Source organism: Colobus angolensis, unplaced genomic scaffold (assembly GCF_000951035.1).
Source record: "Colobus angolensis palliatus isolate OR3802 unplaced genomic scaffold, Cang.pa_1.0 Scaffold412, whole genome shotgun sequence".
Taxonomy (NCBI): Eukaryota; Metazoa; Chordata; class Mammalia; order Primates; family Cercopithecidae; genus Colobus; species Colobus angolensis.
Window position 1 is genome coordinate 296,900 of NW_012117511.1, and position 13,495 is coordinate 310,394.

The 13,495-nt window shown below is 38.1% G+C and overlaps 1 protein-coding gene across 3 annotated transcripts in view; it reads right to left on the minus strand.

Annotated features, from left to right (window-relative positions):
• Nucleotides 1-13,495, minus strand: part of PSMA1 (proteasome (prosome, macropain) subunit, alpha type, 1) — a 128,544-nt gene continuing 115,049 nt past the window's right edge. For 2 of the 3 annotated variants that reach the window (XM_011956254.1, XM_011956255.1), the window contains 6 exons: nt 9,665-9,753; nt 9,083-9,153; nt 8,837-8,966; nt 5,848-5,927; nt 2,762-2,872; nt 1-373 (listed from right to left, as the gene is read on the minus strand). In XM_011956254.1, the coding sequence (XP_011811644.1) occupies nt 317-373; nt 2,762-2,872; nt 5,848-5,927; nt 8,837-8,966; nt 9,083-9,153; nt 9,665-9,753 (538 nt within the window). In that variant the 3' untranslated portion in view covers nt 1-316. The remainder of the gene's footprint in view (nt 374-2,761; nt 2,873-5,847; nt 5,928-8,836; nt 8,967-9,082; nt 9,154-9,664; nt 9,754-13,495) is intronic. The other variant, XM_011956256.1, reaches the window with a different exon arrangement.

Consider the following 13,495-nt stretch of genomic DNA (forward strand, 5'->3'; position numbering starts at 1 on the left):
TACCAGGCATTGAAACAATTTTATTTCACAGTTGTCTTTAAAACCACAAAGACACCTATATTCTTCATATAAAAACATTAGTATAGATACCCATACTTTCTAGAAAATGATTATACAGACCCTCTCAAAGAAAAATGTATTCCATTATATAGGTTTCAGTGAGGTTGCTTGGAAAAAACTCACATCTGGACTGACTCCTAAAACATAGCATTCCACCACTCTGCAACTTTTGGTTCAAAGTATAGATTATTGTCATCAGTATGTGGTGCCTATATTCTTACATATTTGATAATACATATATAGACTGGCTTATCACTTAATGTTCCATTGGTTCATCAGCCTTTTCTGCAGGTTCATCAGCAGGTTGAGCAGGCTTAACAGGGAAAGAAAAAAGAAAATATGTAAAATGAACACTTGATCAGTATACACATCTAATCACAAATATTACATTATAAAAAATTGAGAAAAAGGGGTAAAGAGATATTCTGAATACACAATTTTAGTTCACTATTCTGTTAACATTTCTGAGCAGTACTTTTTTTCTCCTTGAGTGCTCATGATTTGAGGTGAATAAAGATTTTTTATTAAAAAAAAAATACAGTTGACCCTTGAACAACAAAGGTTTAAACGTGAGGGTCCATTTATATGCAGATTTCTTTTTCTTTTTCTTTTTGTTTGTTTTCACTCTAACATTGTTTAGGGTGAAGCTTTTGTTTGTTTGTTTTTTTCCAATAAATATAAATTAGCAGACCAACTGTGTAGCCTAGAAATATAATAAAAAAGAATAAGAAAAAGGTATGCCATGAATGCATAAAATATATGTAGAAACTAGTCTATTTGGTTGGGTGCAGCGGTTCACACCTGTAATCCCAACACTCTGGGAGGCTGAGGCAGGAGGATTGCTTGAGCCCACGAGTTTGAAACTGGCCTGGGCAACACAGTGAGATCCTGTCTCGACTACAAAGAAAAAAAATTTGCTGGGCATGGTGGCACACACCTGTAGTTTCAGCTACTTGGTGGGGTAGGGGGAGGTGGGAGAATCGCTTGAGCCCAGGAGTTTAACCTTGCAGTGAGGTCTGATAGCACCACTGCACTCCAGCCTGGACAAGAGGGCAAGACGTTGCCTCAAAAAACAAAAAAAAAGAAACTAGTCTATTTATCTGTTAATTGCCAGTTTATGTAATCGGTAAGGCTTCCAGTCAACAGCAGGCTATCAGAAGAATTTTAGGAGTCAAAAGTTATATGTGGTTTTTCAACTGTGCTGGGGTTTGGCACTACTAAACCCCACACTGTTTGAGGATAACTGTACATATAATTTCACATTTCTGAAAACCTAAATATCATTGAACAATTCTACCATTTTATCATACTTTGCATTGCTCAGGAGTAAAAGCCTCCATTGTATTATCACTATTATGCTTAAAATACAATCAGCACTTTTTAGACATTCTTTTCCCCTTTACCAAACTAGTTGTGTGGTATTCCACAGCATTCTTCCCAACAGTGCTAGTTTTTACCAAAAACAGTTTAAATATTGCAAATCTTGCTCCCCCAAATAGTACCAACAATATCCTTTTCAAGTTCAAAATACTCATGCTGTAGAAATTTCCATACTAGATTCTTTTTTACTTTCAATTACACAGCTATCAAATAAGCATCTATAAATAGCAAATGTGTATTCTAAATATCCAGCAAAAAGACCCGTATTTAACCTGAGATTCACTTCTTGATGCTTTTCTCTTCATGAAGAGCCATCTTAGTGTCCAAAGCTGGCCCCCAATGAGCATTTCTTCCAGTCTCCGCTCACACAGAATCTGGGCTGGGCCACTGACTCACTTTAACCAACCGAATGTGTATAAGTGATGTTGTGCCAGTCCTGCGTCTCAGCCTTAAGAATGCCTGGCGGCTTTCACTTCTGACTTTTGCAAGCCCCGAGTTGCCAACATGCTAGAGAGACCCTGCTGAAGAAGTGGCCCTGAAACTACATGGATAGAGGCTCCGTCATCCTAGCAGAGGTCTTTGCCTTACAGATGCTCCTCTAAGACACCTAAAAGGTGTTAGTGAAGAAGACACGTGACTAAAGTTTTCTTGGGTGTTCCAGTTGCACCCCACAAATGACTGCAATGTTTGAGAGATCCCAGACGAGACCAGCAAAGAACCATGTAGCTGAGCCCCAGTCAGCTGCAAAATTGTGAGAAGTAGTGTTTGTTGTTCTAAGCCCCTAAGTTTTGGGGCAGCCTATTACCTAGCAATAGATAACCAAATAATCAACACTTCTCCCCCGCCTTTTTTTTTTTGAGAGAGAGTCTCACTCTGTTGCCCAGGCTGGAGTGCAGTGGCAGGATCTCGGCTCACTGCAACCTCCGCCTCCCAGGTTCAAGCAATTCTCCTGCCTCACCTCCTGAGTAGCTGGGACTACAGGTGCATGCCACCACGCCCAGTTAATTTTTGTATTTTTAGTAGAGACGGCCTTTCACCATGTTGGCCAGGATGGTCTCCATCTCTTGACCTCGTGATTCATCCACCTCAGCCTCCCAAAGTGCTGGGATTACAGGCATGAGCCACCGCACCCGGCCTCCTTTTTGTGTTTATGGAGATCACTGCCCTTTCAATATTTAACTTTATTCAGTTCTTAATTTTCCTGTTGCCATTTGAATTATGGGCCCATTTCAATATTTAAGACAAAATGGAAAATTTACAGACACAGTTGTGGTAAGAACAGCAGCTTATAATAGAACTAAAGCCTCTTGTATGATTATACCTGTGCCTTTCTCTGTGGCCTTTCTTCAAGACCTTCGAGGAATGGAGACACATCATCATCATCATAGATTGTAAACTCCAAGTCTTTACCAACAATTCCAATGGAAACATTCTAAAGGGTAAGAAATGGTAAAAGTAAAATAAGAGAATTTGGATGAAAAAATACATATGATAAAATATGGGGTAAAAAAAGGAGAATAAGAATTTATATAGCACCTGAATAAAACCTTAAAAACCATTTATGGGTAGGGGAAAAAAGAAGGAAACTAGTAGACCCTTGTCATTTGCAGATTTAATATTAATACTCACTTTTGATTATCATGAGTAACTCCAAAGATCTATATTATCTACAAACATTTTTTTAAAAAATTATGCAGATTATAAAGTCTTCACATTGATATTAAACAATAATTATCTAATCACTATAAAAAAAGGCTTGATAAAAGTGACTAATCTCACTTTATTAATGATCATTAACTTCAAGTAGGCCTTAGTGGTTCCTGGATCCCACTATACCTGTTCCTACATCATTCGTGCTCCCCTTCTTTAAGACACTTCTAACATTCTCCAAGGTCTTTGCAGCTGCAAACCTTATTCCTTTATTACTGCAAAAACAGAAGCAATTGGAAGAGAACTTTCACAAGTTCCCACTGTATCCACTCTTTCCTATACCTATGTCCCTAGATTCTCTCCTTTCCCATTAAAAGTTCCTCTCTAAGGCCAACCCTTCCATCTATGTACTATTAAAGGACATTGCTCTAACAATTTTCTCATTATTTTTCCTCATAAATGCTTCCCTAAATTTACTTGGATTACTCTCACAATCATGCAGCAAATGTGATGTAATTTCTTCCATCTTAAAAAACAAAACAAAACAAAACAAAACAATTTCTCTCTCCTCTTCCAGTCACCACTCCATTTCTGTGGACCGTCAAAAGAAAATATCCTCCAAAGAGCTATCTCCAATTCCTCATCTCCCATTCTCTCCTGATTCCACTATCACGTTTTTGCCTTATTATTCCATTAAGGTTGTCTTGTCAAGTCCTCAGTGACAACTTCATTGCCCTTCCTCCTTGAAAGTTTATTCATTTGCCTCCAAAGATGCCTCATTTTCCAAGTTTTCCTCCTACTTCTTTGACCACCTTTCTCAGTCTGACTTTGCCAATACCTACTCATCTCCCTGTCGCTAAAGGTTAGAGTGTTCTTGGTCCAGTCCTCATAATGCTTGTCTAACTATTCAAAATTCCTTTAGGAATCTCTTCCAGTCCAGACTCTAAATGCCATTTCTATATAAAGACTTCAAAAATTTGAAATGTAGGTTGGACCACTCTCTGTGGAACTCCATTGGTTGCTTATAACTGCTTACTCTGTACCGTCAATTGGGCAAAAAGGCATTTCAAATTTTACATGTCCACAACTGACTGCCTGACCTTCCTCCCCAACGCCTACTTTAAAACCTGTTCCTAGGCCGGGCGCAGTGGCTCAAGCCTGTAATCCCAGCACTTTGGGAGGCCGAGACGGGCGGATCACGAGGTCAGGAGATTGAGACCATCCTGGCTAACACGGTGAAACCCCATCTCTACTAAAAAATATGAAAAACTAGGCGGGCGATGTGGCGGGCGCCTGTAGTCCCAGCTATTCGGGAGGCTGAGGCAGGAGAATGGCGTAAACCCGGGAGGCGGAGCTTGCAGTGAGCTGAGATCCGGCCACTGCACTCCAGCCTGGGCGACAGAGCCAGACTCCGTCTCAAAAAAAAAAAAAAACCTGTTCCTCCCACTGTCCTCTTCACCTCAGTAAATCATAAATCTTTCCTTCCAATTAATCAGGCCCAAAACGTCGGAGACATTCCCCGCTCACACCCTACAACAAATCTATTAGCAAACTTTTTTGGCTGTAATTTCAAAAGATATCCAAAATTGAACCACTACTCTTCATCTTAAACTCTGTCACTCTGTTCCAATCACTATTATCTCTCACATGAATTACCTGAATAGCCTTAAAACTATTTCTACCGATAGCCCCACTATCTATCTACCCCTACAATCTGTTTTTCTTTTTTTTTTGAGATGGAGCCTTGCTTTGTCACCCAGGTTGGAGTGCATGCACCACCACGCCTGGTTAATTTTTTGTATTTTTAATAGAGACGGGGTTTCACCATGTTGGCCAGGCTGGTCTCAAACTCCTGACCTCAAGTGATCCACCCACCTCAGCCTCCCAAAGTGCTGGGATTACAGGCATGAGCCACCGCGCCCGGCCCACAATCTGTTGTTAAAATGCCAACCAGAGTGACTGTTTTAAAACCTAAACCAAATCATGGTATTCCTCTGCTCAAACTCTTAATAGCCCACTCAGAGTAAAATGCAGAGTACCCACAATGGCTTATGGGACCTCCATTACCTCTCTGATTTCTTTCCTTTTCCTCTTCCTCTTGATGATTGACCTCAACACTACTGGCCTCCTTGCCTTGAATACTAGGGCCTTTGCATTTGTATTTCCTAGAATAATTTTGCTCTAGACATCTGCATAGCTCACACTCACTTACCTCCTTTATATCTTTTCCTCAAATTTCATTTTCTTGGTGAGAATATCCTTGTCCACCTACCTACATCCAATTAGTCATTCTTTCTCCTTTTACCCTTTTTTATTTTTTACATAGCATTTATCTTCTTCTAATATACTATATAATGTACTTATGTGTACACTATCTTTCCCTACTAGGATGTATGTTCCATGAAGAAAAAGGTATTTGTTGTGTTTACTATATTTTGAATGCCTAGAAAGTGCCTGCACATGGTAGGTGCTCAATATATATATATTTTTGTTAACTAAATAATACCAAGATAGGCCAATCTGCTGAAAATAATGAAGGACATTTTGCATGAGATTTACTGGTTTTACTGCTTTGTACCAAAAAGAAATGCTTAAAAAATAAAATTGGATTACTTAGCAAATAGCTTAAAGGGAAAGAATCTGCCAAGACAATCATATCCCAAATTAAAGAATATTGTATATATACTCCATTACATTTATGCAATAAAGGTTTAAACTGTAACGTTAATATCTACAATTGGAAAAGACAATACTTACCTTTGTAGTTAGGTCCTGTTCTGCAGGAAGTGTCTCTCTTAAGGCACGCAGACCATGTTTAACTAGTTCATTTAAATTGCCTATATGTAATAAATCAACAATTATTTCTTAACTTCATTGTTAGGCTTCTGTTATTTATCAAATCTACAGTCTGAAATTGTGGTTTTTAGTTACACACTAAATTTATCACAGTAAAAACAGCCAAGTTTAATGCTAGTCATATAATCTTTTAATAGCATTCTATGACATTGCTGATTATTATTTAATGAGAGGACTCATTATTTCTGTTACAATTTTGATCTTCTCTTTTGCTAGGTCAAACCAAAATCCCGACAACAAATTATACAACTCCAAGTTTTGTAGAATGTGTTCTGTAGAATCCTAGTCCCTATATTTGCTCATTGTAAAAAGGAGTCTCCAACTTATTCTATGTGGCCAGTATTACTGATACCAAGAATAAAGACAGCACAAGAAAAGAAAACTACAGACCCAATATAGATGCAAAAAATAATAACAATAATAAAAAAATAAAACCCTCAACAAAAACTACAAACAGAACCTGGCAACATATTAAAAAATTATATGCCATAGACAAGCGAGATTTATCCCAAGAATGATAAGTTAGTTTAACAACTGAAAGTCAGTGTAACACACGTTAACAGAAAGAAGGGGGAAACCTGCATAACCACCTCAAGAGATGCATAAAAAGCATGTGATAAAACCTAAAATCCTTGCATAATAAAAACACAAAACTAGTAATTGAAAGCAACCTCTTATAGAGGGCATCTACAAAAAGCTGACAGGTAACATCCTTTTTTTTTTTGAGACGTAGTCTTGCTCTGTTACCCAGGCTGGAGTGCAGTGGGACAGTCTCGGCTCACTGCAAGCTCTGCCTCCCAGGTTCATGCCATTCTCCTGCCTCAGCCTCCTGAGTAGCTGGGACTACAGGCACCCACCACCACGCCCGGCTAATTTTTTGTATTTTTAGTGGAGACGGGGTTTCGTCGCGTTAGCCAGGATGGTCTCAATCTCCTGACCTCGTGATCCACCTGCCTTGGCCTCCCAAAGTGCTGGGATTACAGGCGTGAGGCACCGCGCCTGGCCAGGTAACATCATTCTTAATAGTGAATGACTAAAAGCTTTTCCCTTAAGTTAAGAAACAAAAAAAAGAATGTTTGTTCATGCAACTTCTATTCATCATTGTACCAGAGGTTCCAGCCAGGGCAATTAGAAAGGAGAAAGTAAAACTATCTCTATTCCCAGATGATACGATCTCAGGAATCTATAAAAAAATGACTAGAACTAATAAACGAGTTCAGCAAGATTGCAGGATATAAGATTGATATACAAAAATCAATTGTATTTCTACGTAGTTGCAATGAATAATACGCAATGAAATTAAGAACACAATTCTGTTAACAACAGCACCAAAAATAATAAAATACTTATAAGACAAATATGATTTGTACACGGAAAACTACAAAACATCAGTGAAAGAATTAAATACCTGCCTGGGTGCAGTGGCTCACGCCTATAATCCCAGCACTTAGGGAGGCCGAGGCAGGTGGATCACCTGAGGTTGGGAGTTTGAGACCAGCCTGACCAACAACATGGAGAAACTCCGTCTCTACTAAAAATACGAAATTAGCCGGGCGTGGTGGCGAGCCTGTAATCCCAGCTACTCAGGAGGCTGAGGCAAGAGAATTGCTTGAACCCGGGAGGCAGAGGTTGCAATGAGCCAAGATTGTGCCATTGCACTCCAGCCTGGGCAACAAGAGTGAAACCCCATCTCAAGAAAAAAAAGAAAAAAAGAATTAAATACCTAAATAAATGAAGATATTCTATGTTCATGGATCAGATGCCTTATATCATTAAAGTAGAAAAATTATCTATGGATTTATTCAATCTTTAGGAATTTCCTATGCAGGTTGAAATGTGCTAGGCAGAGGGTGCCGATATCAGCAGTTCTGAATCAAACTGTGGACACTGAGTTTCCAATGAGCTTCCCTGGGCAGAAACATCACATACATATTGCTGCAAGTGTACTCTGTGACTCCTTCTGGGAAGGAAAGAGCATAAGGAAGCCTGCACATAGATTCCTCTGGACTGTATTTTTCCTTAATGATCCACCTATGTATTGTTATTTTATTGTTATAAGTCTTACCTGGGAGTACAACTATATGCTGAGTGCTTTAAGTCCTAGCAAATCTCCCAATTTAGGGGTAACCTTGGGGACCCCAATCCATTTACCATAATTTAAAATGTTAAACTTTAAGCAAGCATTTACCAAGCTTATTTGTCCAAGGAATCCTCTTTTCCCAAAGGTAAACCTATTGTCATCCTACAACAGTTTGCTTTGAGTAATGTCAATTAAACTATTTTTCTCTGCATTCACTAAACCCCAAATATTTCCTCCAAAGAATGCTATGTCACCAGAAAACAGATAAGATGACAAAGAGAAATGTAAAACCCAATACCCTCCTTCCAATGCAAAGCAAAGCACTTGAAAACCTGCCCTGTCATAACATCTTACCTCTTTTACCTTCTTTTCCCTCAGCTACACTGCCTTTTTATTTCTTGTTTATGGACTACTAATGCAGAAATGTCTGTGTGGCTTAAAATAAGACTCACAGAAAACTAAAAGTGAACAGAGCTTACAACTGGCAGGTAGTATAGTGGTTCTCCACTCTCCACTCCACAGGGCACACTTCTGACCAACTGAATCAAGAATTTTCAAGGTTGGGAACACATTTATATTTTGAAAAAGTTCTAGTCGTGATTGAAACTACGGTATCAATTTTAACTTCTGGCGGTAACCAGAAGTTGAAGTTAGTATATGTGACAGAAACAAACTCTTCCTGGGCTTAATTAAAAAAAAAAATTCTTTCTGTAAGACTGATAGTTTTATGCAGTTAGGATACTATATTTATTTACTATATAGACTGGAAGAGGCCTAAAAAAAAAAAAAAAAAGCAAGGCTATCACTTACACTCCATAAATTCAGACATATGTCTCTCCAAGTAAGTACGAGCTGACTGGGATCGGGCTCCAATGGACATGGCTCTGCAGTCAAAATAGTTAGCAGATGGACAGGTTTGGAAAATGTGAGGGCCCATATCCTACAAATAGAAATAAATACACCACATAATTATTTACGTTGGTTGAACTAAAAATTATAAAAATTTCTAGTTAATAAAAAAAATCATTAACATATAACAATATTCAATGAACTTACATCATAACCGGCAATAAGCAGCCCAACACCATACGGTCTCCGGCCATATCGTTGTGTTGGTATCTGGGTCTCTTAGACTGGTTAAAGAGCTTGTTTTAACAAGGAATGAAGTACTGTCTTTATTTTCAAATTATACATTATTAACAAAGGTATCTGGCTTATTCGTTAATTGTTACATAATCCACCAGAGAAATAATGCAAAAGGACACTATTTCTTTGGCCTAATATAAAATGTTGGACTTTCTACCAAACCTAAGAAAGAGTGCCAACAAAATGATTTCTTCCTGTGTAAAACTTGATTTGTTGTGGATACAAGGGGTCTAGGATTTCTTGGGACATTTAGAACCATTAAGAAACTTTAAATCCCCTCTAAAAAGATGCTTAATTTTCCTGAAGTTGGGCTTATTTATCTCTAGCAAATATCAATTGTTTATAAAGGCTAATGAAAGAGCAACCCAATTTGTTGTTTTAAAGTTTTCACAATCTTACCTATGTCATGTTATTATCATATTCCTAATAATTAACAGAAGTATCAAAACCCTTCAAAGTTCATATCCATAAATGCTAACATAAAAAGGATACTGCTTCCAATTAGAGATACAAGACGAGACACAGGCAGTGGTCTATCGAATACAAATCTGGAATCCAAACACTCCTGACGCATAAAATTACTAAAAAAGAAACAAAGTTTAGTAATTGCAAATTATAGACAACTATTCCAATCTAAATTGTTTGATTTCACTTCGCATTATTCCAAGTGTTTACATGGATCACATCCATATAAGAAAGACAGAAGGTAAGAAAGACATGCCTGCAAGAGTGCATTTTTGTGCCAAACTCTGGAGCCACATAAGGTTTTTAAAAAATACTGAAATATTTTTTAGCTCTAGAGAATCTTTGTCTCACAGCACTTATAGAACAGAGAAGGCTGAACAAGAGAAAAAGAGCAACCTCTCTTCTCTTATCCTTCCCACTGTGAGCAAGCTTGTCTTAATTCTAGATCTTGAACCAGCAAAAAGATTATCTACTCTGTCCTTTTTTCTTGAAAGCAGACTAACATTTCCCCAAAAGAGCAACTATAAGAAATGGAAACCACAGCAGAGGGCATCTTTACGTGTTCCTGCCACTGTTACTTCTATTCATAAGAAGCACTCTAGAGGAGATAGTGGACACTAGTCCCTGAGTCTCACTGTTAAATCTGATGAAATTCAAGCAAGGTTAACACTGGGTAGAAGAGAATTCATGCCTATAAATACGATCAACAAGAAATGGATATGCTCCTTTCTTTCAATGTTGCTTTGTCCAGTATATGTGTATGTCACATCTGATCATCACATGGTTGACTACAGGAACCAAGCTATTTGTTCAGTACTTATATCCAAGTCCATTTCCCAATGCTGTCTAAAAGTAAACTGCCCAATATCGCATGCAATAATCACATGTGGCTGTGGAGCCCTTGAAAAGTAGCTAGACTGAATTCAGATGTATTGCAAGTACAAAATAACATACCAAATTTCAAAGACTTAGTACCTAAAAACGTGCAATAACTCATTAGTGAAGTTTTTATATTGATTATGTGTTGGCATGGCAATATTTTATAGATTGAGTTAAATAAAATGTTTGATAATATAATACATTTTCCATTTTGAAGAGTAGGTGGAAACCCTTAAGACTGTCATTATATTGCTGACTTAGAGTAAGGGATTGGCTGAATAACTTGAAATTCTTTCTTTCTTTTTTTTTTTTATACTGAGTTTCACTCTTGTTGCCCAGGCTGGAGTACAATGGCATGATCTCAGTTCAATGCAACCTCTGCCTCCTGGGTTCAAGCGATTCTCTTGCCTCAGCCTCCCGAGTAGCTGGAATTACAGGCGCCTGCCACCATGCTCAGCTAATTTTTTTTTATTTTTAGTAGAGACAGGATTTCATGATGTTGGCCAGGCTGGTCTCAAACTCCGGACCTCAGGTGATCCACCCGCCTCAGCTTCCCAGAGTGCTGGGATTACAGGCATGAGACACCACGCTCAGCCTGAAATTCTTAAACAATAGCACTACTATTTACACTGCTTTTGCTGCTGCTGTTGTTTTAAGAATAGGGTCTCACTCGGCCTGGCGCTGTGGCTCACACCTGTAATCCCAGCACTTTGGGAGGACAAGGCAGGCGGATCACAAGGTCAGGAGTTCTAGACCAGTCTGGCCAATATGGCAAAACCCTGTCTCTACTAAAAATGCAAAAATTAGCCAGGTGTGGTGGCACATGCCTGTAGTCCCAGCTACTTGGGAGGCTGAGGCAGAAGAATCGCTTGAACTCTGGAGGCGGAGCCGAGATCGTACCACTGCACTCTAGCCTGGGTGACAGAGCAAGACTCCGTCTCAGGGGAAAAAAATATCTATGGTAAGTCAAAAAAAAATTAGCTGGGTGTAGTGGCCAGTGCCTGTAGTCCCAGCTACTTGAGAGGCTGAGGCAGGAGAATGGCATGAACCTGGGAGGCGGAGCCGAGATCGTACCACTGCACACCAGCCTGGGCGACAGAGCAAGACTCCGTCTCAGGGGAAAAAAATATCTATGGTAAGTCAAAACTGTATTTACATCTAACCTACCAAATATCACAACTTAGCCTAATCTACCTTAAATATACTCAGACACTTAATCATCTAACAGGAAGCCTATTTTATAATAGTGTTGCATATCTCATAGACTTTATTGAATACTGTACATCAAAATTGCAAGTTTCTCACATTGGAAAGTTGAAAAATCCTTAGATCTAAGCATTGTTAGTCTTAAAGACCATATCTTTATACAAATCTGTCTCCATCTATAGAGATACATAGATATACATAATCTTCAGTCAGCTTTTGACCAGAAAACTGTAAATGAAGAAATGTGAATATAACTTGGTTATCTATATTTGAAAAATGACAATCCTCTTGATAATACAAAGGAAAAAATCTTCCCATTAATTTTTTCTTTAAAAAGTCATAGAATATTCCTATTTAACATCAAATCTCTAAATGAGGATACAGGATTTAAAATATTCCATAATTTAGTCAGAATAGCATAGAAAGTTTTTAACATTCACAAAAATTCAAATGCATATTTAGACTTATGTCTATTAAATATAAACACTTATCTTTACTGAAGTGATTTTATATTTAAACTTCATACAAAACAAAAATTGTCTAAGATTTTTAAGTTTCTAAAAATTTAGTTCTTATACTTTTCATGTCCTCATTTATCTTAATAGTTATAAGAACAGATTTTTAGATCTGAGTCACTGTCCCTACTCAAATTGTAAGAAGATACACAGTATAAACTAATTTCTAAGACATCGGATAGATTATGGTGTGTAGACTGAGAAACCCTGCAAAATTTAATTACACTTAAAACATAAAAGAAATATAACTCAAAAGTAAAACTACAGGACCAGTGCATTACAGCTCAGTTTGATTTTCAGTTTACTTCCATTTTTACGGAAAAATAGAGCCAAGTGTAGTTACATTTTCTTTCCGACTAGCTTTCATACTACTTGATCCTTTATAATTTTTCTAAGCCCCCTGCTGATCATTTAGAGAAATCACTCGAAGGATACGTCCCAAGCATCAAGAACAGTGGAACAAAATAGATGCTCAATAAATATATTTAATGAATAGGTAAGTTCCCATGTGAATTCTGTGATCATCTTCCTACACTTGTTAACTCACATGATAGACGTGATTAGTACCAAACTAAACTGCCACAGTATTCTAGTCTACCTCAGTACACTTCAGTGTGTCAGCTCACCCCAGGTTGTACTGACAATCTCCATTCAGAATTAGGCAGGTGATACAATTGATTAAAGCAAGCTCTGCTGTGGTATTGCCAGAATTTGAATTATTCCTATCCTTAAAGCAGGCACTACCATTTCTAGAACATCCTGTAAGGTGGGACACTTTCATAAGAAACAAAGCATAATCCAAGGACAGATTGTAGAAGTCTGACAATGGAGGTTTAGCCATCTGTAGTCACAACAGTAAATTGACTTTTTTTCATTCTGAACTAATTTGGCCAGCAGAACCAAAACTAGATAGCAACTTACAACCCTAACTCTGCTAGAGTTACGCAAGACAGAGGAGGTAGTTCCCTCAAAGGCAACATTAGGAGAGCCATCAAAATGTTCATCTCCCCTAACATGTCTTCCTTATTAAGCTGTCCTTATCCTGAGAATTCCCCACACAGATCACTCATCAGAAGTGGTGGCTCTCGTCTCTTCCTGAACATCAAAAGCCAGATAAAAAGATGATCCTAGGTTTTTACTGCAGACCAACTCAATCACACTTTCAGGATGAGTAGTCATATTCTGTAAAATTACAAGTGGGATAATGGACAAAGAACGAACAACAATGTCTTCAGGAAGCCACGATAAGCATATAAGT